Here is a 25,428-nt window from a genome sequence, read left to right as displayed (position 1 = left end):
CCTGCCCGTTCCACAACGACCATGGTCCCACCTCTCGGTGGATTTTATAACTGACCTTCCCCTCTCTCAAGGGAATACTACCATCCTGGTCGTTGTGGACCGGTTCTCTAAGGCCTGTCGTTTGCTCCCCATGCCGGGTCTTCCTACTGCCCTGCAGACCGCCGAAGCTATATTCACCCATGTGTTCCGGCACTACGGGGTGCCCGAGGACATTGTGGCTGACCGAGGTCCCCAATTCACCTCCAGAGTCTGGAGAGCTTTTATGGAGCGGTTGGGGGTCTCGGTGAGCCTCACCTCGGGTTACCACCCGGAGAGTAATGGGCAGGTGGAACGCGTTAACCAGGATGTGGGTAGGTTTCTCATAACGTACTGCCGGGATCGGCCGGAGGAGTGGGCGAGATATGTGCCCTGGGCCGAGATGGCACAGAACTCTCTCCGCCACTCCTCCACCCAACTAACCCCTTTTCAGTGTGTTTTGGGGTACCAGCCGGTTCTGGCACCATGGCATGAGAGCCAGATCGAGGCCCCCGCTGTGGATGAGTGGGTGCGGCGCTCGGAGGAGACGTGGGACGCTGCACACGTCCATCTGCAGCGTGCCATACGTCGACAGAAGACGAGCGCCGACCTACACCGCAGTGAGGGGCCAGTGTACGCACCTGGAGATCGAGTCTGGCTCTCTGCCAGAAACCTGCCCCTCCGCCTGCCCTGTCGGAAGCTGGGTCGGCGGTTTGTAGGGCCATTTAAAGTCCTGAGAAGGTTGAACGAGGTATGTTATAGATTACAGTTACCAGTTGAGTATAAGTGTATTAACCCCTCGTTCCATGTGTCCCTTCTCAGGCCGGTGGTAGCAGGCCCACTCCAAGAACATGAGATCTTGGAGACCCCCCCGGCCCCGTTGGACATCGAGGGGGTACCGGCGTACACCGTGAGATCCATCTTGGATTCTAGACGTCGGAGAGGGGGTCTTCAGTATCTAGTGGAGTGGGAGGGGTACGGTCCGGAGGAGCGGTGCTGGGTGCCGAGGAGAGACATCTTGGACCCGTCGCTCCTGGACGGAATTCCATCGGGGTATCCGACGCGCCCTGCGCCGCGGCCTCCGGGTCGTCCCCAAGGCCGGAGTCGGCGCGCGTCTGGAGCCGCGCGTCAGGGGGGTACTGTCACGGTTTCGGCCGAGGCTGCCTCTCTCCCTTGTTCGGGCAGGCTTCGGCGTTCGTCGTCTCCGAATTCTAGCTGCCACCGATTGATGTTTCATGTTCGTTTGCTTTTGTCTGTTTGTTTCTACACCTGTTTCTGTTTTGTAGTAATTAGTGTCCTATAAGTTTCTCGTTGTGTTTGTCTTGTGTTGTGTGTGATTGTTACCGTCAGTCTGTGTATTGCTCGGTTGAGCGTTATTTTTCTCCACTGTTTGCTGGAGCGTTCGTTGCACTTGTGTGTGCACTTATTTCATCCTGACGCACCTGTTTGTGCGCATTGTCTTTTCGCCTTCGTGCGTATTTTGCTGTCAGGCTTATTTCGTCCTGTTGCCTGTGTTTAGGCAGGAATACAGCTTTTTGGAATTCAGTCTGCTTCCTGCGTTTGATTCCTACACCACACCTACAACACGACCTGACAATAATGACAGACAGTGCGTGTCACTAGTTTATATAGTGTCAAAGGACACACAGGTGTCTGTAATCATGGCCGGGTGTGGCTTGATATCATTGGTTAATTTACAAATATAAATAGAACATATAAAAAGCATATTCCCCTTGCTGAAATATGTGCCAGAAACACATTTTGAGCCAGGTAAATAATAGAGTATTTGGGAGGAGTTTTTCTGAACTTGTTTTTCTCCCACAGATAATATTGATTGAATCCAAACTTGCATTCTCACAGTAGCGTAGGGCAGAAGAAAAGTATTTTGTCCCACTTTGAAAACAAAGGTATCTGTATCTCAGTGTACTTCCATTGAACGCTGCTCTTCTCAGATAGTCTGGAGGTTAGTCAGCATTAAAGACAGAGATGGATGTGGAGTTATCTTTCCTTTAACGCTCTTTCAAGCTCCCCTCCACTTCTGAGAGACACTGGGGCTGCGTTGCAAATGGCACCCTATTCCCTTTCATAGTGCACTACTTTTGACCAAAGCCCTATGGGCCCTGGTTAAAAGTAGTGCACTATATAGGGAATAGGGTACCATTTGGGGCACACAGGGAGTATTTTCTTTTTCACACCTCAGGAAAGAGTGATGTTTTAGTCTGGGAGGACCTCTCAGTCTATAGATTCTAAGACATGTTGGTCTAGACAGAACCTCTCAGTCTATAGATTCTAAGACATGTTAGTCTAGATAGAACCTCTCAGTCTATAGATTCTAAGACATGTTGGTCTAGACAGAACCTCTCAGTCTATAGATTCTAAGACATGTTGGTCTAGACAGAACCTCTCAGTCTATAGATTCTAAGACATGTTGGTCTAGACAGAACCTCTCAGTCTATAGATTCTAAGACATGTTGGTCTAGACAGAACCTCTCAGTCTATAGATTCTAAGACATGTTGGTCTAGACAGAACCTCTCAGTCTATAGATTCTAAGACATGTTGGTCTAGACAGAACCTCTCAGTCTATAGATTCTAAGACATGTTGGTCTAGACAGAACCTCTCAGTCTATAGATTCTAAGACATGTTGGTCTAGACAGAACCTCTCAGTCTATAGATTCTAAGACATGTTGGTCTAGACAGAACCTCTCAGTCTATAGATTCTAAGACATGTTGGTCTAGACAGAACCTCTCAGTTCACTCTGACTATGGTATACAATAATAGGGGTGGTGTGACTGACATGATCTGAGGGTGATGGATTTGGTTGAATACACACACACACACACACACACACACACACACACACACACACACACACACACACACACACACACACACACAGTAACCCTTATCTTATCTTCTCTCTCTGCAGGACTGACAGGACCAGCTGTCCTGTGGCATTGTGGGACTGAGAACACCAGTATTGATGAGGGCACTGTTTAGTCCCAACCTCCCCTCTGTCTGCAGGTCCAGTTGTGTTTTGACAAGAGGATACTCACTATACTATGACTAATGGAAGCCTCTCTCTGTATACAATTCCTCCCTTGAGATGGATGGAATAAACTCACAACTGTTCCACAAATCTATGTTACGTCATTTATTTATTTGTGTGTAATGTCTTCATGCATCTACAAATTATTTTAGCCTAGTGTTGATTTTGGGTCGGGCGGCAGGTAGTCTAGTGGTTAAGAGCGTTGGGCCAGTAACCGAAAGGTCGCTGATTCAAATCCCTGAGTCAACTAGGTGAAAAATCTGTCTATGTCCCCTTGAGCAATGCACTTAACCCTAATTTCTCCTGTAAGTCGCTCTGGATAAGAGCGTTTTCTAAATGACTTAAATGTAATGTAATGGGTATGCTTTATCCAACTCCACTATGGTTAAAACAACAGACGAAAAACTAAATAGCAACTATAGGCTACCATGTATAATAGGAATACTGACACTAGAATTCAATCAAATCCACTTTAGAAATGTTTATGCAATGTCTTTGTTCAAAATCTACTCCTCAATAGGGTTGCAAAAATCTGGGAACTTTCCCAAAATTCCCAGGTTTTCCAGAAACCTAGTTGGAAGATCCCAGAATCAGCAGGGAATAAGCAGAAAACCCAGAATCCTCCAACCAGGATTTCTGGAAAACCTTTACTGGAGTTTTGCCACCCTACTTAAACACATCTGTACATCTACCTGAAAGGAGTCGACCAGTAATAGGTTTAATATAATTTATTTTAATACCCATAATAACTTCTTTTTTTTACCTTTGCAAAAACAGGTACTGCATCAATACAACGCAACACAGTCCATTTAATTGGGCCTTACATTTAGTCTGTGATGGGTGTCCTCGTACAGTAGGGTTTTTCCTCCTTGTTACGTAATTGTTTTATATAACTAGTTTAAAACAAGTGAGGTATAACAGTTATTATCCCAGTGGCGATGCTACGTTAGTCATTGTGCTACTCTTTGATCCTGTTGAGAGATGGGAGATATCGGGAGAAAGCTTCTCTCCTCCAACTCTTTGAAGATGAGCCTAAAACACCAACGTTTTCAAATCCTCCAAAGCCTTCACTGTGAAGAGCATGGCCCCATGGAATGTTGTACGTCAGTCGTGTGTGTGCGCACGCACATGTTTGTTTGTGTGCACACGTGTGCATATGCATGAGTGTGTACGTATGAGTGTGTGTGTGAATGTGTGTGTGTGTCTGCACGTTTCAGTGTCAAGTTACGATGCCAAGCCTTAACAATCTTCTTCTATCTGATCTTATTGCAGGTGCCTTTGGCCTCATCCCCCTGTGAGCCCCTGCTAACCCACATTAAACCCTACGAATTGCACACGCTGAAGTGCACACTCTGGAGAAGTCCACTCTTCTCACAGTAGTCCATACTTCTCATTGAGAGATGAAGACGTGCGTCCCACTACTGATGGCTGTGCTGCCTATCATACAGGCAGGTCAGTACTGCACCTATTACAGCTCTTATGAATGTTATGACTGTGTTATGACAGGTATTAGAGAGGTATTAGGGGTTTATGACAGGTCAGTACTGCACCTATTACAGCTCTTATGAATGTTATGACTGTGTTATGACAGGTATTAGAGAGGTATTAGGGGTTTACGACAGGTCAGTACTGCACCTATTACAGCTCTTATGAATGTTATGACTGTGTTATGACAGGTATTAGAGAGGTATTAGGGGTTTACGACAGGTCAGTACTGCAGCTATTACAGCTCTTATGAATGTTATGACTGTGTTATGACAGGTATTAGAGAGGTATTAGGGGTTTACGACAGGTCAGTACTGCAGCTATTACAGCTCTTATGAATGTTATGACTGTGTTATGACAGGTATTAGAGAGGTATTAGGGGTTTACGACAGGTCAGTACTGCAGCTATTACAGCTCTTATGAATGTTATGACTGTGTAATGACAGGTATTAGTGGTTTAGGACAGGTAATTCAGCTGTTATTACAGGCATGAGACTATGATCTGAAGTCAGAATACCGCCCCAAGTCCACCATATAGTCACTAGAGTTGCTTGAGTTATAATGGGTAGAGTTTTCTGTAGTGGAATATAGCCCTGGTAGAGGGTAGAGTTCTCTGTAGTGGAATATAGCCCTGGTAGAGGGTAGAGTTCTCTGTAGTGGAATATAGCCCTGGTAGAGGGTAGAGTTTTCTGTTGTGGAATATAGCCCTGGTAGAGGGTAGAGTTCTCTGTAGTGGAATATAGCCCTGGTAGAGGGTAGAGTTTTCTGTTGTGGAATATAGCCCTGGTAGAGGGTAGAGTTCTCTGTTGTGGAATATAGCCCTGGTAGAGGGTAGAGTTTTCTGTTGTGGAATATAGCCCTGGTAGAGGGTAGAGTTCTCTGTTGTGGAATATAGCCCTGGTAGAGGGTAGAGTTCTCTGTTGTGGAATATAGCCCTGGTAGAGGGTAGATTATTCTGTAGTGGAACATAGCCCTGGTAAAGGGTAGATTATTCTGTAGTGGAACATAGCCCTGACTAGCTGCAGAATGGCTATTTTTAGGTCCTTGACCTTTGTAGTTGTGTAGGATGGAGAGAGAGAGAGATGAAGGATACATGGATGGAGAGAGATGAAGGGAGGAAGAGAGATGAAGGGAGGAAGAGAGATGAAGGGAGGAAGAGAGATGAAGGGAGGAAGAGAAATAGAAGGAGAGGTTAGGAGGTGGAGGGAGAATGATTGAGAAGGATGGAGGGGGTGAAATGGAAAGAGAGAGAGGGAAAGAACGAGGGAGTGAGAGGGATGGGGAGGGTTTGGAAGAGAGGTAAGGAGAGGTAAGGAGAGGGAAAGAGGGAGAGGGATGGAGGGAGGGAGAGAGGAGGAGGAAGTAGGTCAGTCTGAGCGATTGAAGGTATAACTGTGTCTGCCACTTGTGAGGAAAGGAGAGTGGACCTCCTTCTCCGTGTGTGTGCGTGCGTGCGTGCGTGCGTGTGTGTGTGGCAGGGCAGCCTCTAAAGCCATGGCTAGACTCAGTATTTCATATTAACAGACACATAACAAATATTTCTAGTGACATTTCTCTCTCTCTCTCTCTCTCTCTCTCTCTCTCTCTCTCTCTCTCTCTCTCTCTCTCTCTCTCTCTCTCTCTCTCTCTTTCTGTGCTGTTTTATACCATAGTGTTTTATTGTAATTGCACATGGAAGATTTGACAGTAAGCTACTCTGTATAATCACTAACATGAAGGCCTAGCTTTGGTTGCCAGGTTGACTATCCTCCGGTTGCCAGAGTGGGTTGTAATCCCACCTACCCTTCAAAGGGCAAAAAAGTAACATGAGCAGTAGGAAGGAGGCACGTGTTTATGCTGCTGTTTTTGTCAGTTGTAAATACACACACACACACACACACACACACACACACACACACACACCAACACACACACACACACACATGCACACATACACACGACATCATGCCTTTCTGTGAGTGTGTGTGTACGTGTGTGTTCTGCTTTTTTTGTCAGTGTGCTCTTAAAACACAGCATGAAGTTACAACATAATGACAAAGACTTTAAACAGTAAATATAATTAGTGCATGCTGTTGTTTATTAACACCCTCTGCTACCCAGTGGTAGACCCCAATGGAGTAAGGTGAAGATCCCCCTTAGACACTGATCTAAGCTCAGTTCAGAATATTCCTTATAATGGTTAGGGTTAAACTCCATGGAGGAAAAGCTGATCCTAGATCTGTGCCTAAGGGCAACTTCTTCAAAGAATCATCTCATCTGCCTTTCCATAGGGATTCACAGAATGAGTACTAGTGGTTGGGGGCAGAAATAGACAATAGCTACAGTATGCTTTGTGGGGTGTTGTTGTGTTGTTGTTTACAGTATGATTGTGGGGTATTGTTGTGTTGTTGTTTACAGTATGATTGTGGGGTATTGTTGTGTTGTTGTTTACAGTATGATTGTGGGGTATTGTTGTGTTGTTTTACAGTATGATTGTGGGATGTTGTGTTGTTGTTTACAGTATGATTGTGGGGTGTTGTGTAGTTGTTTCAGTATGGTTGTGGGGTGTTGTTGTGTTGTTGTTTCAGTATGGTTGTGGGGTGTTGTTGTGTTGTTGTTTCAGTATGGTTGTGGGGTGTTGTTGTGTTGTTGTTTCAGTATGGTTGTGGGGTGTTGTTGTGTTTTTGTTTCAGTATGGTTGTGGGGTGTTGTTGTGTTGTTGTTTCAGTATGGTTGTGGGGTGTTGTTGTGTTGTTGTTTCAGTATGGTTGTGGGGTGTTGTTGTGTTGTTGTTTCAGTACGGTTGTGGGGTGTTGTTGTGTTGTTGTTTCAGTATGGTTGTGGGGTGTTGTTGTGTTGTTGTTTCAGTATGGTTGTGGGGTGTTGTTGTGTTGTTGTTTCAGTATGGTTGTGGGGTGTTGTTGTTTCAGTATGGTTGTGGGGTGTTGTTGTGTACTTGTTTCAGTATGGTTGTGGGGTGTTGTTGTGTAGTTGTTTCAGTATGATTGTGGGGTGTTGTGTAGTTGTTTCAGTATGATTGTGGGGTGTTGTTGTGTTGTTGTTTCAGTATGATTGTGGGGTGTTGTTGTGTTGTTGTTTCAGTATGATTGTGGGGTGTTGTTGTGTAGTTGTTGAAATACTCAATGAAAACCGTCCTAATTGGAAACAAACATCTTTATGTTGTCATCCAGAGTCACATGTATTTATTTTCCAAGTTATAGCACACAATATTTTACATGCAGCAGGTTTTTAAAGGACCAAAGAGTCAAGTCGGCTTTGTGTTTTCATGTTTGGCCATGGAAAATCAAGTATCAAAGTATCTTGATACTCGTATCGTGACAACCCTAGCACACACACACACACACACACACACACACGCACGCACACACAATTTCCTATTGAAAAACTTGCATCCAGTCCGTTGTTTCAGTTTATAAATCATTCCTGGCTTTCAAAACCTATTCCCTAAATATAAATATAAATATAGTGTCCTGTGTTTGACCAGAGATTTATGTGGCTATCCCTATGTGGCTTTGGTCAAAAGCAGGGCACGTGTGTGTGTGTGTGGCTGTGTGGCTGTCTGTGTGTCTGTGTTTGTTTGTGTGTGTAGTGGTGTCATTTGAGACAGAGTTCAGTCAGGGTACACTGTGTCTTTTTGCTGAAACAGTCTGAAAAGCGTTGAGGTCAGCGTTTCCACATGTCCGCTGCCAGGCACGCCGAGACTTGGCCTCTCTTCCTTGGGAATAATATTATTATCTGCTCACTCTGAATGCTGGGAGAGTTGTGGAGCGAGGACGTACAGCGCATTCGGAAAGTATTCAGACCCCTTGACTTTATCCACATGTTGTTACGGTACAACCTTATTCTAAAATGGATTCAATTGTTTTTTTTTCATCATCTATCTACACACAATACCCCATAATGACAAAGCAAAAACTGGTTTTTAAACATTTTTGCGTAAATGTATATAAAAATTATATAAGTACCCTTTACTCAGTACTTTGTTGAAGCACCTTTGGCAGCGATTACAGCCTCGAGTCTTCTTGGGTATGACGCTACAAGCTTGGCACACCTGTATTTGGGGAGTTTCTTCCATTCTTCGCTGCAGATCCTCTCAAGCTCTGTCAGGTTGGATGGGGAGCGTCGCTGCACAGCTATTTTCAGGTCTCTCTGTACTTTACTCAATTCATCTTTCCCTCGATCCTGACTATTCTCCCAGTTCCTGCCGCTGAGAAACATCCCCACAGCATGATGCCGCCACCACCATGCTTCACCGTAGGGATGGTGCCAGGTTTCCTCCAGACTTGATGCTTGGCGTAATGGTCAGGCCAAAGAGTTCAATCTCGGTTTCATCAGACCAGATAATCTTGTTTCTCATGGTCTGAGAGTCCTTAGGTGCCTTTTGGCAAACTCCATGTGCCTTTTACTGAGGAGTGGCTACCGTCGGGTCGCTATACCATAAAGTCCTGATTGGTGGAGTGCTGCAGAGATGATTGTCCTTCTGGGAGGTTCTCCCATCTCCACAGAGGAACTCTGGAGCTCTGTCAGAGTGACCATCGGGTTCTTGGTCACCTCCCTGACGAAGGTCCTTCTCCCCCGATTGCTGGCCAGTTGGCCAGCTCTAGGAAGAGTCTTGATGGTTCCAAACTTATTCCATTTAAGAAGGCCACTGTGTTCTTGGGGACCTTCAATGCTGCAGAAATGTTTTGGTACCCTTCCCCAGATCTGTGCCTCAACACAATCCTGTCTCAGAGCTCTACGGACATTTCCTTCGACCTCATGGTGTAACGATCCCGGCTGTCTGAGTCGGGTCCTGTCTGGTGACTAGTTTTTCCTGTTCGTAATCTCCAGTTTCCCGAGGGTTCGGGAACGCTCCGGGGAGCGCTCTGGTTTTCCGCACCTGCATCCCATCAGCAATCTGCACACCTGGTCCTGATCATCACCCTTCTTAGGCTCTGGCCGAACATCCAGTTCCTGCCGGATCGTTAGCTATGAACAGTATGTTTGTCAGCGTGTCAGCCTCTGAGCCCTTAGTTAGTTTTGTTGTTTTGCACCTTGTTACTTGCTGTGTACTGACCTCCGTTTTTGTTCTGTCTGCAGTCTCTCCCCCGGAACCTTCACCCAACCTCTGCCTGATGGTCGGCGGCTGCCGAGCCAGTACCGGACCAACCACTGCACCCTCAACAACCCATCCACGCCACCCGCTCTGTTCCCTGGATTATTCAGCCTCACTCGGAATCTACTAAATAAACACTCACCTTTCTCTCAACGTACCTTGTCCTTGTCTGCTTCTGGGTTCTGGCATAGTAAACCGTGACAGAACGATCCGGCCAGTAATGAACCCAGCGGACCTGGACTCCGTTCGCCATGCTATTACCCAGCAGGAGAAGATGTTGGGCCATCATAGCACGGTACTACAGGAGATCGCGTTGTCAGTTCGGAACCTTTCTACCGGTCTGGCGGAGGTCCAGAACCAACGTAAGTGTCCGGTGGAGGATCCACTACCGGTTTCACCCATCTCGCCTGCCGCTTCTGAAGCTGTGTCCATCCGTGAGCCCAAGGTTCCGACGCCGGATAAATATGAGGGGGAGCTGGGAAGATGCCGTTCCTTCCTTATGCAGTGTGGATTGGTGTTCGATCTACAGCCCTACTCTTATGCCACGGACAAGGCTAGGATAGCCTTTGTGATTGAGTTGCTGCGTGGTCGAGCGCTGGAGTGGGCTTCAGCCGTTTGGGAACGACAGGATCCCTGCATGGCTTCATACCAGGGGTTCACGGCCGAGATGAGGAAGCTCTTCGACCATTCCGTCCGAGGGAGGGACGCAGCTAGGCGCCTGTTTTCGCTTCGCCAAGGAACTCGCAGCGTGGCCGACTTCGTGATCGAGTTCAAGACGTTGGCTGTGGAGAGTGGGTGGAACGAGGAGTCGCTGCAAGCGGCCTTTTACCAGGGTCTGTCGGAGCAGCTCAAGGATGAGTTGATCTCCTATCCGGAGCCTAGTGACCTGGACAGCTTGGTAGCCTTGTCTATTCGGGTGGATAATCGAGTCCGAGAGCGAAGGAGGGAGAAGCAATGGGGTCCGTCCAATCGATCAGCTTCTCAGTTCCCAGTCGGGTCGGGTGGTGGACCAGAACACGTCGATCATTCTCCACCACAATGGATTAGTGGAGAGGTCCTCTCTCCCGATTCTGAACCCATGCAAGTGGGGCGGCACGGGTTAACCAAGGAGGAGCGTCAACATAGACGTAAGACCAACTGCTGCCTCTACTGTGGTAGCTCGGGACATTACATCTCCACTTGTTCCCGGCGGTCGTCAAACTGCCCGGCTCGCTAAAGTTGGGAGGACTTTTAGCGAGCCAGTTTCAACCTCTCAGTACCTCTGTCAGACCCCGTTTCCCGGCTACCCTTGTGAACAGGAATCAGAGCTTAGCGCTTAACGCTTTTATCGATTCAGGTGCCGATGGAAGCTTTCTTGATGCCGAGTTGGTGGAACAGCTGGGGCTTTCCAAGGAGCAATTGCCGGAAGCCATTGAAGCGACCACTCTGAACGGCAGTAGTCTGGCACGTATCACGATGAGGACTGAACCGGTTAAGATGCGGTTGTCGGGGAATCATTCTGAGATGATTTCATTCTTCATTCTGCCGTCTTCCCATGTTCCTCTGGTCCTTGGATACCCCTGGCTGAAGGAACACAATCCCACGTTCGATTGGGTGACGGGCAAGGTAACGAGTTGGAGCCTTGATTGTCATGCTAACTGTCTCAAGACTGCCTGCCCCCATTCGGTTCCCAGTCAGGTGATTGAGGCTAAACCCCCCAGATTTGTCCCTGGTTCCCGAGACATATCACGATTTGGGGGAAGTTTTCAGTAAGCAGAAGGCTCTGTCACTCCCTCCCCACCGACCATATGATTGTGCCATCAACCTGGTCCCTGGAGCTGTCTACCCCAAGGGAAGGTTATACAGTATCTCCCGACCTGAACGTGAGGCGTTGGAGACCTACATCAAGGAGTCCCTAGCTGCTGGTCTCGTTCGTCCCTCGTCATCACCCCTGGGGGCAGGATTCTTCTTTGTGGGTAAGAAGGATGGCTCTCTTCGACCGTGTATTGATTATCGGGGGTTGAATGACATCACGGTCAAGAACAAGTATCCCCTGCCCTTGATGAGTTCTGCCTTCGACTCCTTACAGGGTGCTACGGTGTTCACCAAGCTAGACCTACGCAATGCGTATCACCTGGTCCGGATCAGAGAGGGGGACGAGTGGTTGACGGGTTTCAATACACCGATGGGTCACTTCGAGTATCAGGTGATGCCGTTTGGACTGACCAATGCTCCAGCGGTATTCCAGAGTATGGTGAACGACGTCCTGAGAGATATGATCGGTCTCTTTGTGTTTGTTTACCTGGATGACATTCTGATCTTCTCGAAGGAACCTTCCCGACCACGTCCAGCATGTCCGGCAGGTTCTGCAGCGATTGTTGGAGAATCGCCTGTTCGTGAAGGCCGAGAAGTGCGAGTTTCACGCCCACACGACATCCTTTCTCGGGTACATCATCTCCAGGGGAGAGATTAGGATGGACCAGGAGAAGGTTAGAGCGGTTCTGGAGTGGGCCCAGCCCGGTACGAGATTGCAGCTCCAGAGATTTTTGGGGTTTGCGAATTTCTACCGCAGATTCATCCGGGATTACAGCCGTGTGGCCGCTCCGTTAACTGCCTTGACTTCCAGTATCAGGACCTTCAAGTGGAATCCGGAGGCGGATCGAAGCGTTTCTGGATTTGAAGAGGCGATTCACCAACGCACCGATTCTCTCTCAACCGGACACGGCCCGTCAGTTCGTCGTTGAAGTGGACGCGTCTGATGTGGGAGTTGGCGCCATCCTGTCGCAGCGATGCTCCACGGACAGTAAACTCCATCCCTGCGCCTACTACTCTCGTCGCCTTTCGCCTGCGGAGAGGAATTACGATGTGGGTAACCGGGAGCTTCTCGCGGTGAAACTTGCCTTGGAGGAGTGGCGCCACTGGTTGGAGGGGGCGGAGCAACCGTTTATTGTCTGGACTGACCACAAGAATCTTGCTTACGTGCAATCGGCTAAACGCCTCAACTCCCGTCAGGCCAGGTGGGCGTTGTTTTTCGGACGATTCAAGTTTGCCCTGACGTTCCGACCTGGATCTAAGAACGGCAAGGCGGACGCCTTGTCCCGGATGTTCTCCAAGACGGAGGAGAGTGGGTCCAAGACCGAGACAATTCTCCCCCGGAACTGCGTCGTGGGAGCAGTTATGTGGAAGATTGAGGAGGAGGTGCTGGCGGCCCTTCGGACTCAGCCCGGTCCCGGTAACGGTCCACCCGGTCGGTTGTTTGTGCCTGAGTCGGTTCGTCCGGCTGTCCTCAAATGGTCCCACGCCAGCAAGATGGCTTGTCACCCTGGCGTGGCTCGGACAATGGCGTTTCTTCGCAGACGCTTTTGGTGGCCTGCCATGGCCGAGGATACTCGGGGGTTTGTTGCTGCCTGTCCAGTGTGTGCGCAGAATAAGAGTACCAATCGGCCCAGCTCTGGACTACTTCACCCCCTTCCTATTCCCCGGCGACCATGGTCGCATCTGGCCCTGGACTTCGTCACTGGGTTGCCCGCTTCTGAGGGGAACACGGTCGTTCTGACTATCGTGGACAGATTCAGCAAGTTCGCCCACTTTGTGCCAATTGCCAAGCTTCCCTCTGCCTCGGAGACGTCCGAGATCCTGGTTAGGGAGGTTTTCAGGGTCCACGGTTTGCCCAGTGATATCGTTTCCGACCGTGGCCCTCAGTTTACCTCTGCTGTCTGGAAGTCCTTCTGTTTGGCCATTGGAGCTACAGTCAGTCTCACATCTGGTTTTCACCCCCAATCCAATGGTCAGGCGGAGAGAGCCAACCAGAAGATGGAATCCACGCTACGCTGTCTGGTCTCTTCCAACCCCACCTCCTGGGTCTCTCAGTTGCCTTGGGTTGAGTATGCCCACAATACTCTTCCTACATCTGCCACTGGGATGTCTCCCTTCCAGTGCCTGTATGGCTACCAACCTCCCCTGTTTCCTTCTCAGGAGAAGGAGCTCTCAGTGCCTTCTGTTCAGGCCCATATTCGTCGTTGCCACCGGACCTGGCATCGGGCCAGAAAGGCACTCCTTAGAGTTTCGGACCGGTATCAGCTCCAGGCGAATCGTCGCCGGATCCCCGCTCCCACCTATACCATCGGAGATAGGGTTTGGTTGGCCACACGGGATCTTCCGTTACGGACTGAGTCTAGGAAGTTGTTACCAAGGTTCATTGGTCCGTTTGTGGTGGAGAAGGTGATCAATCCAGTGGCAGTTCGACTCAAACTACCGAGGACGCTCAGAGTCCATCCCACCTTTCATGTCTCCTGCCTCAAGCCTGTCTTCCTCAGTCCTCTGTTGCCTCCTCCGCCTCCTCCTCCTCCTCCTCGGATGATCGGAGGTGGTCCTGCCTACACGGTGCGTCGCATCATGGATTCCAGACGGCGGGGCCGGGGTTTCCAGTATCTCGTGGACTGGGAGGGGTATGGCCCTGAGGAGAGGAGTTGGATTCCGCGGCGACAGGTCCTTGATGCGGACCTCATCAGTGACTTCTACCGCCTCCATCCTGGCGCTCCGGGAGTCCGCCCGGTGGCGTTTGGCCGGAGGGGGGTACTGTAACGATCCCGGCTGTCTGAGTCGGGTCCTGTCTGGTGACTAGTTTTTCCTGTTCGTAATCTCCAGTTTCCCGAGGGTTCGGGAACGCTCCGGGGAGCGCTCTGGTTTTCCGCACCTGCATCCCATCAGCAATCTGCACACCTGGTCCTGATCATCACCCTTCTTAGGCTCTGGCCGAACATCCAGTTCCTGCCGGATCGTTAGCTATGAACAGTATGTTTGTCAGCGTGTCAGCCTCTGAGCCCTTAGTTAGTTTTGTTGTTTTGCACCTTGTTACTTGCTGTGTACTGACCTCCGTTTTTGTTCTGTCTGCAGTCTCTCCCCCGGAACCTTCACCCAACCTCTGCCTGATGGTCGGCGGCTGCCGAGCCAGTACCGGACCAACCACTGCACCCTCAACAACCCATCCACGCCACCCGCTCTGTTCCCTGGATTATTCAGCCTCACTCGGAATCTACTAAATAAACACTCACCTTTCTCTCAACGTACCTTGTCCTTGTCTGCTTCTGGGTTCTGGCATAGTAAACCGTGACACATGGTTTGGTTTTTGCTCTGACATGCACTTTCAACTGTGGGACCTTATTTAGACAGGTGTGTGCCTTTCCAAATCATGTCCAATCAATTGAATTTACCACAGGTGGACTCCAATCAAGTTGTAGAAACATCTCAAAGTTGATCAATGGAAACACGATGCACCTGAGCTCAATTTCGAGTCTCACAGCAAAGGATCTGAATACTTATTTAAATAAGGTATTTCAGTTTTTGTATTTTAATACGTTTGCAAACATTTCTAAAACAATGTTTTCACTTCGTCATTATGGGGTATTGTGTGTAGATTGATGAGAAACAAAAACAATTTAATCAATTGTAGAATAAGGCTGTACCGTAACAAAATGTGGAAAAAGGGAAGGGGTCTGAATACTTTCCGAATCCACTGTATGTGTGTATGTGTTTGTTGTATCAGTGTGTTTGTGTGTGTGTGTGTGTGTATGATTGTGTTGTGTCAGTGTGTATATGAATAATGTGTGATAAACCCAATACATTTTAGTCTACTTAGCAAAGGTAAGATCATAACAATTCCTTTAATTCCTTTTCTACAAATGCAATTTATCTACTAATTGTACCTGCATTGCTCCGGGTAGACGCAGTCCCTAGTCCCTTGCCTTCTAATTTGAAGCACTATGACGCTATAGACGCCGTTGACACTCGTGGCCTGTCTGTTTTCTCTCATTCACTCATATGCATTCTATTTCCAGCATGAGCACGCTCGTTCACAAGCTTTAAAAAAACGCTTCCCAAGTCTTTTTCTTTTGCCTTGGGCTTCAGGGCTTCCATAAGTTTGTGTTTTTGCCAGTGTCCACATTTTATTTGAGTTTGATAACGTTGTTTGTGTGGAATACTGTGTGTATGTGTGCGTGTGTGTGTCTGTGAACATGCACATGTCATTACCCAGTGTAGTGCAAGGCCTGTTGCAGATCACCCTACTGAGCTACTGTCGTCCACATCGTGATCACACAGAGAACAGAGGAAGTAGGAACTCTGAACCTCTTGGATGACCCCAGATACTTCCCTTTACTCTCTCTCTCTCCCTGTCTCTTGCTCTCTCTCTCTCTCTCGCTCTCTGTCCATTTTTCTCTCTCTTTCTGTATCTTTCTGTTTCTCTATCTTTCTCTCTCATCTCTCTCTCTCTCTCTCTCTCTCTCTCTTTCTCTCTCTCTGAACCTCCAGTTTCCCCCAGAGCTAGACTACTAGCCATCTAACTCATTGTTACAGTAACAGTTAGTTCTTTAGCCAACTCCTTGAGTCAGACACGACATGCAAATGACAAATGAGTTGGCTAAAGCACAGACAGATGTAGTTTCAAGACCTAACCCACAAACTGCTGTGTCCGATGGTTTCTCAGCTGGGTTCTTTCATGGAGAAAACCAGTCGATTAGAACCTATTAATCAATCTGTATTAGCCCAGGGGGAAATCTGGTTGGCCAGCCCGTTTGTTGTCCGGCCAATAAATGACATTGACTAATGAATGAATTAGAGGATGTTGGCATAGTGTTGTTTGTTGTTGGAAACTATGGGCCAGATCAGAACATCAGTTAGATCTGTGGGTGTGTGTCATGATATTAACCCTATTGGTCTATCCAACAGTGTGTCCAGACAGGGAGCCCGGCCTGCAGCCATGGACCCCCGGCCACAGTGAAGCCCACCAAGTTACCATTGGTTACGGCAGAAAGGTCATCCTCACCTCGTCAGCTACTGTCCACTCAATAGAGATCCTCAACGGAGGTACGTCTGTGTGTGTGTGTGTGTGTGTGTGTCTGCGATCATATTGTTAAACTGTCACCCGAATTTGTGTTATCCATCAGTTGTGTGTGTAACAGTCTGGCTTCCAGCTCCTCACCCCAAACTGGGTTCCAACCAGGGACCCTCTGCACACATCGACAACAGTTACCCTCGAAGCATCGTTACCTATCGCTCCACAAAAGCCGCGGCCCTTGCAGGGCAAGGGAAACAGCTACTTCAAGGTCTCAGAGCGAGTGACGTCACCGATTTGAAATTCCACTAGCGCGCACCGCTAATTAGCTAGCCATTTCACACAGGCTACACACCCCCCTTTGACCTCCTCCTTCTCCGCAGCAACCAGTGATCTGGGTCAACATCATCAATGTAACAGTGTTACGTGTGTGTGTATGTGTGAGTTAGGAACCTGATACTATGTGTCCAGGTATGTGTCTAACCACTAACACACAGTGTAATCAAAGTCCCCATCTCTCATCCACTTCACTACAGGACTATATAACCTCTGTCAGATGGACATTATCGTGAAATGCAGCCCTCATAAAGGGTTATTGAGTTTTCCTGTGTGTCTGTGTGTGTGTGTGTGTGTGTGAGCCACAGCTCAGTGCCATAAAAGGAAGGGTGATGTGATGTGTTGGGCGCCAGGGCATGAAATACCTGTCAGGACACCTCACCAGTAAAGATATCTCTCTCTCTCTCTCTCTCTCTCTCTCTCTCTCTCTCTCTCTCTCTCTCTCTCTCTCTCTCTCTAGGAAAGTTAGTGATAGCAGATTCGGATCGTCCCATCCTACTGCGTACCAAACACATTCTGATCGGCAACAGAGGACAGCTGCACATAGGAAGTCCTGACTGCCCGTATAAGGGCAACCTTACCATCTCCTTATTTGGAAGGTGGGTAATGTACCCGGACCAAAAAACCTAGCTCGTAGCCTTCAGCCCTCAACCTATTTGGTAGCCTCTAGACTGTATCCTCTTTCTCCTAGCCTCTAGCCTCTTTGTCTTAGTGCCTATCCTCTATCTCCTAGCTCCTAGCCTCTAGGCTCTATCTCCTAGCTCCCAGCCTCTTTCTCCTAGCTCCTAGCCTCTATCTCCTGGCTTCTCCTAGCCTCTAGCCTCTTTCTCCTAGCTCCTAGACTCTTTCTCCTAGCTCCTATCCTCTATCTCCTAGCCTCTCCTAGCCTCTATCCTCTATCTCCTAGCCTCTCCTAGCCTCTAGGCTCTATTACATTTACATTTACATTTTAGTCATTTAGCAGACGCTCTTATCCAGAGCGACTTACAGGAGCAATTAGGGTTAAGTGCCTTGCTCAAGGGCACATTTACGTCATTTAGCAGACGCTCTTGTCCAGAGCGACTCACAAATTGATGCATTCACCCTATAGCCAGTGGGATAACCACTTTACAATTTTTTTTTGGGGGGGTAGAAGGATTACTTTATCCTATCCCAGGTATTCCTTAAAGAGGTGGGGTTTCAAATGTCTCCGGAAGGTGGTGAGTGACTCCGCTGTGGGGGGGGTAGAAGGATTACTTTATCCTATCCCAGGTATTCCTTAAAGAGGTGGGGTTTCAAATGTCTCCGGAAGGTGGTGAGTGACTCTGCTGTGGGGGGGGTAGAAGGATTACTTTATCCTATCCCAGGTATTCCTTAAAGAGGTGGGGTTTCAAATGTCTCCGGAAGGTGGTGAGCGACTCCGCTGTGTGTGTGGGGGGGTAGAAGGATTGCTTTATCCTATCCCAGGTATTCCTTAAAGAGGTGGGGTTTCAAATGTCTCCGGAAGGTGGTGAGTGACTCCGCTGTCCTGGCGTCGTGAGGGAGCTTGTTCCACCATTGGGGTGCCAGAGCAGCGAACAGTTTTGACTGGGCTGAGCGGGAACTATGCTTCCGCAGAGGAAGGGGAGCCAGCAGGCCAGAGGTGGATGAACGCAATGCCCTCGTTTGGGTGTAGGGACTGATCAGAGCCCGAAGGTACAGAGGTGCCGTTCCCCTCGCTGCTCCAAAGGCAAGCACCATGGTCTTGTAACGGATGCGAGCTTCAACTGGAAGCCAGTGGAGTGTGCGGAGGAGGGGGGTGACGTGAGAGAACTTGGGAAGGTTGAACACCAGACGGGCTGCGGCATTCTGGATGAGTTGTAGGGGTTTAATGGCACATGCAGGGAGGCCAGCCAACAGCGAGTTGCAGTAATCCAGACGGGAGATGACAAGTGCCTGGATTAGGACCTGTGCCGCTTCCTGTGTAAGGCAGGGTCGTACTCTCCGAATGTTGTAGAGCATGAACCTGCAGGAGCGGGTCACCGCCTTGATGTTAGCGGAGAACGACAGGGTGTTGTCCAGGGTCACGCCAAGGCTCTTCGCACTCTGGGAGGAGGACACAACGGAGTTGTCAACCGTGATGGCGAGATCATGAAACGGGCAGTCCTTCCCCGGGAGGAAGAGCAGCTCCGTCTTGCCAGGGTTCAGCTTGAGGTGGTGATCCGTCATCCATACTGATATGTCTGCCAGACATGCAGAGATGCGATTCACCACCTGGTTTCCTCTATCTTCTAGGCTCTAGTCTCCATCTCCTAGCTCTTAACTCCAGTCCATAAGCTCCACCTCTGCCCTCTATCTCCTAGATTCTAGCCTCTACATGTATCTCCTAGACCCTAGCCTCTATCACCTAACTCCTAGCCTCTATCTCCTAACTCCTAGGCGCTATCTCCTCCCCCCTAGTCTCTATCTCCTAGCCTCTATCTCCTAGACCCTAGACTCTATCTCCTAGCCCTTAGCCTCTGTCTCCTAGCCCCTAGTCTCTAGTCTTTAGTCTTTATCTTTAGTCTAGTATCTTCTAGCCTATATCGCCTTATCCCCTATCGTGTAACCCTCTAGCCCCTAGCCTTGATTAATTGGTTGATCAATCATTTACTCTTCTCCAGGTCTGACGACACAGACAGAGAGCACAGTTACTTTGGCCGTAAGTACATTGGCGTGGGGACTGGAGGGACGTTGGAGATCCACGGGAAGAAGAAGCTGTCGTGGACGTTCCTCAACAAGACCCTGCACCCCGGGGAGAGCGAGGACAACAGCTACCTGTTCGAGAGGGGCTGGGGCAACCGGGGTATCATCGTTCACATCATCGACCCCAAGACTGGAGAAGTACTCCAGAATGATAGGTATTTTTTATGTTCTGTTTTTATTTCACTTTTAGGCTTCCACAATTCTGGTACATTTTTCAAAAGTTCCCAGGTTTTCCAGAACTTAGGTTGGAAGACTCCTTCCTCTGGTCCTCTGTAGCTCAGCTGGTAGAGCACGGCGCTTGTAACGCCAGGGTAGTGGGTTCGATCCCCGGGACCACCCATACACAAAAATGTATGCACGCATGACTGTAAGTCGCTTTGGATAAAAGCATCTGCTAAATGGCATATTATTATTATTATTATTATTATTATTATTATATTATTATTCCGGAAATCTTCCAACTGGGATTTCTGGAAAACCTGGGGACTTTTAGAAAGTTACTGGAATGGTTGTGAGAAGCAAACATGTTTTGGAGGAAATTGTCTCTTTAAAGCTGGAATCCTTCATAGTGAAACTGCCATGTCCGTTTGGGATATTACAACAAAGAAGTTACTGCAGACAACAAACACAGTTTTTTTTCCGTCTAACATCATTGCACCCGCGATAGAACAGCAGAATATGTACTGCACTTTTTTTTTTACCATGCTGTTCGACTCACCTCACCTCCGTTTCGTCCACAAAACAAAAACAATAGCAAAGGTGCCGGGGCGGACAGTGGTGCTGTTTCCCCTAATGCAGATTCCATCTTTAAGTCATGACAGATAATGAGGGAGAATAAAGACTTTCCTGTTGGTATTAACTGTCTATTCGATGTGTTATGTTCTCCCCATCCCATCATTCAACATCTCTGATTGAATAAAGAATATCATAAAACATTTAATACATAGTTAGAAAAACATTTAATATGCCGTACTGGTAAACAATAATTAAAAAGCAATTAAACAAAACAAACTGCTTCCAAGAGAAGGCAAGTCTTGAGTATTTTGTCAGAAACTGAACCCCATTGAGAAATTAAAACCCCATTGACAAATTGGCTTACTATTGGTTAGACCTCAATTACCATTGACCTCAATTTCCTCAAAAATCTTGAGACCTCACCCTCAAGATTTTACTTACAGTAAGCTTCCATGGGGCTGTGTGCAATCATTCATTGATATTTGTTGACACATTTATCAGAAGATCCACCACAAATCAACATTCAAAAGAAGACGTTTGTTGGAGTAATTGTGTGAAGGTCTTTTTTTGTGCTCTGTTATGTAGCTATGATATAGGCCAGTATTTCCCAACTCCAGGCCTCCTGTAATATAACTCAGTAACATGTGCTCTGTTATGTAGCTATGATATAGGCCAGTGTTTCCCAACTCCAGGCCTCCTGTAATATAACTCAGTAACATGTGCTCTGTTATGTAGCTATGATATAGGCCAGTGTTTCCCAACTCTAGGCCTCCTGTAATATAACTCAGTAACATGTGCTCTGTTATGTAGCTATGATATAGGCCAGTGTTTCCCAACTCCAGGCCTCCTGTAATATAACTCAGTAACATGTGCTCTGTTATGTAGCTATGATATAGGCCAGTGTTTCCCAACTCCAGGCCTCCTGTAATATAACTCAGTAACATGTGCTCTGTTATGTAGCTATGATATAGACCAGTGTTTCCCAACTCCAGGCCTCCTGTAATATAACTCAGTAACATGTGCTCTGTTATGTAGCTATGATATAGGCCAGTGTTTCCCAACTCCAGGCCTCCTGTAATATAACTCAGTAACATGTGCTCTGTTATGTAGCTATGATATAGACCAGTGTTTCCCAACTCCAGGCCTCCTGTAATATAACTCAGTAACATGTGCTCTGTTATGTAGCTATGATATAGGCCAGTGTTTCCCAACTCCAGGCCTCCTCTACCCCCAACAGCACATATTTATGTTGTGGCCCCAAACAAGCACACCTGATTCTACTTGTCAACTAATCATCAAGCCCTTGACAAGTTGAATCTGGTGTTTTTGTCCGACACAACAAACATGTGTGCTATTGTGGATACTGGAGGACCGGAATTGGGAAACACTGATATAGGCTAGCCATTCGCCTCCCCCAGGTTTGACACATACCGCAGTAAAGAAGAGAGTCGTCGCCTGGCCCAGTATGTGGATGTGGTAGACAATGGGATGATTCTGGCCATGGTGGTCAACGACGAGGGATCTAACAACCTAGAGGACTCGGCCAGGAAGTCCCTCACCAAGCTGGGGAGTAGACACTTCCACCGCCTGGGCTTCCGGTAGGTTCCCTGACCCCTGTCCTCCAACCAGGGAATTTTGCAACCTATATTACGCTATACATGATTAGCTGATTGATATTAGTATTTGGTAATTTTTTGGAAGACCATCACTAAGCTGGGGAGCAGACACTCCTTGACCCCTGACCTCTAACCCAGGGGTTTCCAAAAACCTTTTATGCATTGTGATCCATCTGTAGCCAACCATTTCTACAGCTGCTTGGCCTGAACCAACTGCCTTTGGGGCAACTGCCAGGGCTGGAAGGAACTTGAAATCAAAGGACATGGGCAGATGCAATGTTAGAGTACTCTGTTCTGCTGGCAATTGTTTAAAATAGATACTAAGTGGTATGCTAAATGGTAAATAACTTGTTGTTGCTTTACCATTGAAGTCTTATTTCTAATCTATAGCCACAGCCAAGGGTTAAGCCACCAATTGGCCCTGACTTGGTGTGTTGTGAGTTGAGTCCTGAGTCACTGGAGAAATTAGTGGATTAGTGGATTATTCCTTCTCCTCTCCTCGCCTGGATGGCTCAACCTCCCCCTCACCTATTTATCTACCTCTCTCTCTCTCTCCCTACCTCTATCTATCTCTCTCTACCTCCCTCTCCCTCTCTCTCTCTCTCTACATCTCTCTACCTCTCTCTACATCTCTCTACCTCTCCCCCACCTCCCTCTCTCTCTCTCTCTCTCTCTCTCTCTCTCTCTCTCTCTCTCTCTCTCTCTACCTCTCTCTACCTCTCTCTACATCTCTCTACCTCTCCCCACCTCTCTCTCTCTCTCTCTCTCTCTCTCTCTCTCTCTCTCTCTACCTCTCTCTACATCTCTCTACCTCTCTCTACATCTCTCTACATCTCTCTACCTAGAGCATGATAGCACTAGCGTAGCCACCTAGTGTGGCCACCCAGTGTAGCGACCCAGCGTAGCCACCTAGCGTAGCGCTAGCAGATCACTCCTCTCCTGACCTGTTTGTCAGGCAGTGCTGCGCTGGCTGACCTAGCATAGCAATGTAGCGTAGCATAACATCACACTCTGATTTATAAGCCACTGACAGGCAGCCGTCTCCCTCTTTCTCCCTCTCACTTTCTCTCCCTCTCCCTGGTCTAGCCACCAGAAATCTCCACATTTTTGTTTGTGCAGTGTCTCTTTATCTCTCCTGGCACAGGACTGCTTAGTGAAAGCAGGGCGGAAAATAAGAAATAAAAGGAAAAACATATGCTAGCAAGTCTCTCTCTCTCTCTCTCTCTCTCTCTCTCTCTCTCTCTCTCTCACACTGTATTAAAGTATCTCAGGAATGCATGGAAAATGGAAAGTAAATTGAGCCATGATAACAAAACCTAATACAGCTGGATTCAGTCCTTGGAGAGAAAAAACCTCTTAAACTGAGGGTTAGTGAGGAGCATTTAAGTGAGCTAATCGTATTCAGACTTATTGCATTCCTCCCATACAGTAGAACTCAACTCAACCACCAGTATATCGGAATGTCCTACAATGGCTGTCAGAATGGGGTTAGAAGATTCAGTGTATGTGTGTGTCCGTGCGTGCGTTTGTGTGCATGCGCGTGCGCGTGTCTGGTCAGGAGAGTTTACCATGGCTTAGAGCTAGGGTGTCAAACATACCCATTAAATCCATCCCACGGGTGGTTTGGGTGAAAAACAATCTTAATCAACAATGAAATGATTAAAACTAAATGCGAACTGTGTAGAAATGATAATGGACCTACATCTATACTCTCTTCACTGTCCAGCTTGATAACAGTCATCTATAGTCTCTTCACTCTGTCCAGCTTGATAATAGTCATCTATAGTCTCTTCACTCTGTCCAGCTTGATAACAGTCATCTATAGTCTCTTCACTCTGTCCAGCTTGATAACAGTCATCTATAGTCTCTTCACTCTGTCCAGCTTGATAACAGTCATCAATAGTCTCTTCACTCTGTCCAGCGTGATAACAGTCATCAATAGTCTCTTCACTCTGTCCAGCTTGATTACAGTCATCTATAGTATCTTCACTCTGTCCAGCTTGATAACAGTCATCGATAGTCTCTTCACTCTGTCCAGCTTGATAACAGTCATCTATAGTCTCTTCACTCTGTCCAGCTTGATAACAGTCATCAATAGTCTCTTCACTCTGTCCAGCTTGATAACAGTCATCTATAGTCTCTTCACTCTGTCCAGCTTGATAACAGTCATCTATAGTCTCTTCACCCTGTCCAGCTTGATAACAGTCATCTATAGTCTCTTCACTCTGTCCATCTTGATAACAGTCATCTATAGTCTCTTCACTCTGTCCAGCTTGATAACAGTCATCTATAGTCTCTTCACTCTGTCCAGCTTGATAACAGTCATCTATAGTCTCTTCACTCTGTCCAGCTTGATAACAGTCATCTATAGTCTCTTCACTGTCCAGCTTGATAACAGTCATCTATAGTCTCTTCACTCTGTCCAGCTTGAAAAGTCATCTATAGTCTCTTCACTCTGTCCAGCATGCTAACAGTCATCCAAATGAAAGCTAGACAGTCATGGAGCATAAACAACTCCAAAAGCAATGGACAGAGGACTATTTTGATGGCGAGGAAATATAATATATTTGAAGACCGAATGCGGCCCGCGAGGCAAAATGAGTTTAATACCATAGAGAATGGGAAGCTTGGCAGCAACGCCAGTGCGGTTAGCCTGTTAGTGTCCAAATTATAAAACCGCGTCAGTGTGGGTGTGCGTGTGTGTCAGTGTGTGTGTGTGTGTGTGTGTGTTTATCTACTGTTGCCGAGTAAGTCGCAGCTAATTTTCTCCAACAACCAGAGAACCAAAGTTTACAAGTATTCACACAGAAATATCTCCATACCATGTCTTGAGATGAGAAGAGAGAGAGAGAAAGACGGATGAAGGAGGACGAGGAGGATGTACTTAAAGTCTCTTGTCGTCTATCGGCCTGACACTCGTGCCAAACAGTGTTAAAGCAGAAGAAGGAATATATTATTTGAGGTGTGCCAGAGCACATTTTAATAAGGCAATCATTTTGGCAACACGAAGATCTCTGCAATCCATCCTCCAGGAATGCAATTTACATATGTTTACCAAAGTCATGGTGCTGTTTATGAGTGGGGGATGGTGTGTGTGTGTATTGCTCTTACATTTCATGAAAGCCAATAGTTGTTGATATAATGTCATTACTGTAGACACCTTTAGAGACATATCTGGCATGCTGATCTATATAAAACCTCACATCATTTTGCAGTTGTGTTTTGCTTGTCTCCAGTTGCTATTAAATGAGAACATGATGGCTATTTAAGGTGTAAAGGACATCACGCTGAGAACATGATGGCTAGCTAGTGTAAAGGACGTCACGCTGAGAACATGATGGCTAGCTAGTGTAAAGGACGTCACGCTGAGAACATGATGGCTAGCTAGTGTAAAGGACGTCACGCTGAGAACATGATGGCTAGCTAGTGTAAAGGACGTCACGCTGAGAACATGATGGCTAGCTAGTGTAAAGGACGTCACGCTGAGAACATGATGGCTAGCTAGTGTAAAGGACGTCACGCTGCGTGCTTAGCGAGTACTGCTTCCTACCGATTCGGCCCGTACCTGGCGCTCGGGACCTCT

The 25,428-nt window shown here is 47.5% G+C and overlaps 1 protein-coding gene across 1 annotated transcript in view; it reads left to right on the top strand.

Moving 5' to 3' along the window:
- LOC121582951 (cell migration-inducing and hyaluronan-binding protein-like) overlaps positions 1–25,428 on the top strand; it is a 127,907-nt gene that overhangs the window by 51,370 nt on the left and 51,109 nt on the right. Inside the window, exons 2-6 of the mRNA XM_045223996.1 lie at positions 4,337–4,516; positions 16,350–16,487; positions 17,252–17,390; positions 19,413–19,649; positions 21,648–21,827. Of these exons, the coding sequence (XP_045079931.1) occupies positions 4,465–4,516; positions 16,350–16,487; positions 17,252–17,390; positions 19,413–19,649; positions 21,648–21,827 (746 nt within the window). The 5' untranslated portion in view covers positions 4,337–4,464. The remainder of the gene's footprint in view (positions 1–4,336; positions 4,517–16,349; positions 16,488–17,251; positions 17,391–19,412; positions 19,650–21,647; positions 21,828–25,428) is intronic.

The sequence above is a fragment of the Coregonus clupeaformis genome, chromosome 12 (genome assembly GCF_020615455.1).
Source record: "Coregonus clupeaformis isolate EN_2021a chromosome 12, ASM2061545v1, whole genome shotgun sequence".
Taxonomy (NCBI): domain Eukaryota; kingdom Metazoa; phylum Chordata; class Actinopteri; order Salmoniformes; family Salmonidae; genus Coregonus; species Coregonus clupeaformis.
The sequence above is the reverse complement of the archived record's forward strand: the minus strand, read 5'-3'. Positions and strand labels throughout refer to the sequence as shown.